General features: G+C 43.7%; 1 protein-coding gene across 1 annotated transcript; it reads right to left on the reverse strand.

The window, feature by feature from the left end:
• Nucleotides 1-341: 341 nt before the first annotated feature.
• LOC121955789 (E3 SUMO-protein ligase ZBED1-like) lies at nt 342-2,325 on the reverse strand. Its single transcript, XM_042503871.1, has 2 exons — nt 1,836-2,325; nt 342-1,345 (listed from the first exon to the last, which is right to left on the reverse strand). The coding sequence occupies exons 1-2, from the start codon at nt 2,323-2,325 to the stop codon at nt 342-344; spliced, it is 1,494 nt and encodes a 497-aa protein (XP_042359805.1).
• Between the last annotated feature and the right edge of the window lie 4,226 nt (nt 2,326-6,551).

Raw genomic sequence — 6,551 nt, forward strand, 5'->3', positions numbered from 1 at the left:
CGATAGTCTGGCGAACTGTCCAGGGTGTACCCCGCCTTCCGCCCGATGACAGCTGGGATTGGCTCCAGCCCCCCCGCGACCCTTACGAGGACAAGCGGTTACAGAAAATGACTGACTGACTGACAGTGACATAAACATGACATGAAATAAAATGTATGTAAGCCTTTTTGACAAAACATTTACAAAAGTTTAACAACTTGCTATTCAGTATCCAGTTACCTTAACATATTTTGCATAGTAAAAAAGTGCATGTTCACAAAATGAAACATCTGCATTCACAGCATTATCAACAGCATCATATAGTAGTGCATGAGGTGCTTCTTTGCTGTTTTTAAACATTTTTAGCCAGGAGGACAAGCCTGTCTACCACCTCTGGCTTGAGGCATGCACGGTGGCATGTAACAATGCCTCCCCCCCACACTGAAAACCCTCTCAGAGGGGGCACTTGTAGCTGGGACTGAGAGGTATTTCTTTGTCAAATTACTTAGCCTTGGAAAGTTAGGTTGATGGCGCTTCCACCAGTCAAGTGGATCGGTGTCTGGGTCAACCTCGGGGGTCAATAAGTACGTCGTCAGCTCAGTCTCTATTTTCACTGCCTCTGGCTGGTCAGGAGATGACACTGGTGCATTCTTCTTGAAGAAGGCAGCTAAAGTCATTTTTTTCTTGGGCAGAGGCTGTTCTTCTTCACACACCTGCACAGCTGGTCCAGGCTGCTGTGGTGTACTCTTGTCAGCAGGAGCAAGAGACATGAGTTCAGTGACAGCTCTTTTTTTGACTTGTTCCTTGTCTGGGTCAGTGTGGGTTGTATGGAACCTTGGGTCCATCAGTGAGGAAATGTCCAACAGTTCATCCTGCACAGCGTTGCTGTATTTGTCATCGAGGTACTGCATTATGTTTCCTTTTATTGTTGCAGTGAGCTCTGTGTCATCTGCCTCTTGCTGTAGGAGACTGATTCTGAACAAATGGAGCACGGGTTTAATGCACGAAACGCTGACATATGACTCGCCAGAGAGTGCGTCAGTAAAGTCTTGGAGTGGTTTCACAGCTTTATTTATGGATTCTAAGACTTCAAGATCTTGCCAAGTGGGCACAAGATGGCGACTTCTCTTGTCCGAACCCAGGACACGGACTATGGCCTTCTCCTGTTCGAGAAACCTCTCAATTATTTTTTGGCGTGAGCCCCATCTGGTCGGGGACTCTGTTACTAGCTGATGAGTGGGTAGACCCAGCTCAGCCTGCACTTCAGCCATCTCTTTTCTTTTCTTCCAGCTGTAAGAAAAGGCAGACACAGCCTTTTTACAAACCCCAACTGCACACACGACTCGTGGGTCCTTCACACCGTTCTCTGTGATAGATAAAGAATAAACAAGCAAAACAAGTTTTAGTGGAACGTGACCTACATTCACAAACTTGTCTGTCTTCACATATCTGCATTTTATTAATGCACACAAAGAGCATGCATACAAGTTATTATAGTTTTGTATTTTTTCATTAGTTTTCATTTTTATTTAGTATTCATTTTTGTTTTCAATTAATTAGTTTCCAGGGTCTGTTTCTTTGTTTCAGTTTAGTTTTTATTGTTTAAAAGTATTTAGTAGTTTCAGTGTTTTTATTATGCACACAAATGTATGCATGTGCGCGCGCACACACACACACACACACACACACACACACACACACACGCAGTAGCATGTACTGTGTGTACCATTATATTTAATCATGCAGATTTTGTGGCAGTATATGTTGGTTTGATATAATGCATCACTTACATCATGCATTAATTAGGCTTTCCATGTCTTTTTCGAATGGGGAAATAGATATCACTTGATTCTTACCTATAGCACAGTTCAATCTGTGTCCAAAGCACTGAAGGCTGGGCCACTCATTGTCTCTCAGAGCTTTGATCATGTTGGTACCGCTGTCAGTGGTCACACAGGTGAGTCGGTCCTCAGCAAGATTCCACGAGCTCAGAGCGTCTTTAAGCCCGTGGCCAATTATTTCCCCTTTGTGGTCATCGGGAAAGTAAGCCGTTTGGAGGCAGACGCTCCGCAGAGTCCAGTCATCGCTTATGAAGTGCACCGTTAAACTTAGGTAGGGCTGCATCACTTTGCTGGACCACAGATCGGTTGTTGCGGAGTAGAACGGCACTCCCTCCAGCTCCGTAGCGATCCTTTGGCGCGTACTGTTATACAGCTGAGGCAAGGCAACTTCAGAAAAATGTTTGCTGCCTGGTAGCACGTACCTGGGGTCCAAAACTTTCAGCAGGTGAATAAACCCCGGCTTTTCCACGGTGTATATGGGCACCATATCTCTTGCGATATACATCGCGACTGCATCCGTGACAGCTTTCCACCGGGCTCCTTTCTTATCATACGGGATACAGTTTGTCAATGTTTCCAAGACGGTAGGTTGTTTTTTGGTTGTGGTGCTTGGGCTGCCGCGGTCTTCGCGGTTCCTTTCGTAGGGAGCAACACCTCTCCCACTCGGCAGCATGCTTCTGTTTGAGGTGCTGCAGTAAATTGGTATTACTGCTACCTTTTGTAGCAACAGCCTTTAAACAGACTTTGCAGCGAGGTGCTGTTTGTTCAGTGTCTGACGCCACAAATCCGAACCAATTCCAAATGACTGAAGTTACGTTTCCTTTCTTCGGAGTGAGATCTGCACCGCTTGCCGCCATGTTGTGTGTGTATCAAGCGCGAGGGGGAGGGGGGCGCGCGCACTCTGAACTAAGGGAGCCCAGCAGGCAGGCGTTGGTTGCGGATGTTGATGAGAAAATCGATTTTCATTAAAACAAATCGACATTAAGTACAAATTTGAATTAATCGATAAAATCGATTTATCGCCCAGCCCTATATAGTATATAGTTAGTAAAGTAAAATAAAATGTTACAAATCAATAAAATAAAATGTTCCAAATGAGTAAGTCAAACATGTCCCTGCAGACAGTGTGACTGCATGTTTACGTCAGTGAGACCATCAGGCGTCAGGACGTCATGCTAGTATGACATCATGTATGATTTCATGCTGCAGCATTTTGTTGTTGTTGTTGTTATTATTATTATTATTATTATTATTATCTGAGTTCTGACACTGAAATTATCATCAAGATCATATCCAAAAACATTTGGGAACCTTCTCGTGATGAAGTCACGTCCATCAATTAATATGATAAACTTCAGGTCAGCTGATCAATAATTAATGTCTGTAGCTCATCAGAGATCGTCAGTGAGGGAAGACGCTCCACTCTGTAACAGCAGCGAACACTCAGAGTTTCTGTCGTGAAACAGAGTGAGAGGTCGTCTCTGTGGATGATCTGCAGTCAGGTTCAGGGGTCACAGCCTCACCTTCAGCTTCAGATCAATTCAAAACACTCTCAGTGTTCAGATTAGTTTTTATTGAGAGGTGATTCTTTTTCACACACACACACACACACACACACACACACACACACACACACACACTCCCTTCAGCTCGTTCATGTTTGAACAGGACGTGAATCATGTGACTCAGATGGAGCTTCACCAGACCGCCACATCATGACGTAAACAAAGTTAGAGAGAAAGGCAGAACGCATTTTTTCACTTCATGTTCATCACATCCATCTAGAGTGACTGTTATTAACCCCTCAGTGACTGTTTGTCTCATTTTAGTCTCTTTTCTTCTTCCTGTTGTAATAACTGTGTGTGTGTTGATGCATGTGTCCTAAATGTAGTCCAGATTGTGTATTTGAGTGTAATCAGTGAATTTGCAGCTCAGCTCCTACAATAAGTCTAAAATACACTGTGGAAACTAAATAGTTACATTCAGACTGTTCAGGTCCAAAAATGCTCCATTGAAACCCATTCAAACTGACATTTTTGATCCCACAGCCATCAGAGCAGAAAAACAGGACTTGTATTATTTCTGGGTGTCATTCTGGGCTTTTGACTCTGAATTTGTCATTTTGACTATTTTCCACCTGATGAGGTCATTTTGACCATATTTGGCATATGGAGGAAATACATGCTATTTCCACTAGGTGACCTGTCACAGTCAATGTAGCTGCTAACACTGACATATCCTCTGTGCGGCTCTGCAGGTTTCCCAGCAGCCTCGGCGGCTCTCTGACTCCTCTGAAGAGGTGATGCATCAAAGCGACGGGCCAATCGGCAGCCGCTCGCCTCTTCATCCAACATGATTAACTGTAATTAATCTGCTCAGCGTGTGAAGCGAGCCGCGCCGCCTCGTTTATCTTCGTTATGTAACTGCAGGAGGAAGACGAGCCTCCGTGCTGCTGCCCCGCCAAACACACACATACACACTGATAACACACACTTTACTCTTTTCTTATGTTATGACATCAGCAATAATCATCTGCACCATCCGCCTTTCACGTGCGTGACATGAAGCATCCCAAAATCCTTGTAATATTCCAAAATCTTGGAAATGTCCATAAATCCTTGAAACCTCCTAAAAACCTGTAAATGTCCCTAAAGTCCTAGAAATGGTGTTAAATCCTTGAAATGTGCTACAATAGAAATGTCCTAAAACCCTGGAATTATCTTTAAATTCTAGAAACACCCAAAAATCTGAGAAATGTCCTTAAATCCTGGAAATGTTCCTAAAGGTCCTACAAATGGTGTAAAATCCTCTAAACGTCTTAAAATGCTAGAAATGTTCAGAAAAGTCTGAGAAATTTCCTAAAAACCTGGAAATATCTTTAAATTCTACAAACTAGAAACATCCCAAAAAATGTCCTTTTTCTCTTTTTCATTTGTTTGCGGTGACTCAAAACCAGATAGAAACTCGACACTCGCCTAAAAATAACCGCGAGCAGCGTCATCCCACCGCATGCTTGTGTTGACAAAAATGGTTTTGATGTATTTCTTTTGAAAACATGAAGAAAAGGCAAAGAGCTGCGAATTAGCTGTGGGGAGATTATCAGTTATTATCCAAAAAAAAGGAAAAAAAATGTCCAGAAAACTATCATTTTTATAATTATATATTCCAAATTGTTACAGATTAAAAAATGTTTTACTTTATTTTTTTGCACTTTCTTAAGGTCATTTTCGTGTCTGTTTTTGTTTATACTTTTCTTTTTTGTGCTTCTCGCTAATTTTTGGGCCATTTCTTGTTAAATTGCTCATTGTCTTCTTCCCATGTTGTTGAAATAAATCTGGTCTCAAAGGGTTAAATATTGATTTATCATCATGTTACAGACTTAGACTTGTTTATTTATCCCACTTGTGGGAAATTAACTTGTCACAGCAGCCGTGTGTACAGAAAAAAATATATAAAAATATCAATATATACAAAATATAAAATATACAAGAGTGCAAAAATAGGCATGTATCAAGAAGAAGAAAAAATGTACAGGTTGTAAATACAAAAGTCAGAGAAGACATGTGCAGAGATGCAACTTTTGATTGTGGTGAGTCCAGGTTATTGTTGGCTCAGGCTGGTGTTGTATAGCCTGATGGCCGATGGAGGGAAGGACCTGCGGTGGCGTTCCTGCCTGCAGCGTGGGTACCGCAGTCTGCTGCTGAAGGAGCTGCTCAGGTCTCCCACAGTCTCATGAAGGGGGTGAGAGGGGTTGTCCATGATGGATTTCAGCTTAGCCATTATCCTCCTCTCACCCACCTCCTCGATGTAGTCCAGGGGACAGTCCGAGACTGAGCCGGCCCTCCTGACCAGCTTGTTCAGCCTCTTCCTGTCCCGCTCTGTGCTTCCACTGCCCCAGCAGACCACAGCATAGGAGATGGCTGATGCCACCACCGAGTCATAAAATGTCCTTAACAGAGTCCTGCTCACACCGAAGGACCTCAGTCTCCTCAACAGGTGGAGACGACTCTGGCCCTTCCTGTACAGGACATCTGTATTTTGTGCCCAGTCCAGTTTGTTGTTGAGGTGAACACCCAGGTACCTGTACTTCTCCACGATCTCAATGTCCAGGCCTTGGATGTTCACCGGTACAGGCTGAGGTGGTTTCCTCCTGAAGTCAATCACCACCTCCTTTGTCTTGCTGGCGTTGATGCTCAGGTGGTTCTGTTCGCACCAGCAGACAAAGGAGGTGATGACCTCCCTGTACTCCAGCTCGTCCCCCTCTGACACACATCTAACGATGGCTGTGTCATCGGAGAACTTCTGGATGTGGCAGCTGTCAGTGTTGTGGGTGAAGTCTGATGTGTACAGTGTAAACAGGAACGGGGAGAGCACTGTACCCCGTGGAGCCCCCGTGCTGCAGACTACCACATCAGACACACAGTCACTGAGCCTCACGTACTGCGGTCTGTTGGTGAGGTAGTCGATGGAACAGTAAAAACTTGTATGATTATGGATAACTTGAGCAGGACGAGCGCTCTGAAAGTGAATTCTTTTAAACTGCAGATGTTCATTTTTTAACCTTCAGTTGTCTGTTATTGAGAGGCTCTGTGATTGGCTGTCTGTTAGAGAAATGCACCCTGGGAGTCGTAGTTGAGCCTTTATGTCCTCAGTCTTTGACTTTATGAGGACAGATATTTTCTAATGTATTTTGTCTTTTGTTGTGCAGATGTTGAAGCGTCTGTGAGAGGA

Source organism: Plectropomus leopardus, chromosome 16, assembly GCF_008729295.1.
Source record: "Plectropomus leopardus isolate mb chromosome 16, YSFRI_Pleo_2.0, whole genome shotgun sequence".
NCBI classification, from domain to species: domain Eukaryota; kingdom Metazoa; phylum Chordata; class Actinopteri; order Perciformes; family Serranidae; genus Plectropomus; species Plectropomus leopardus.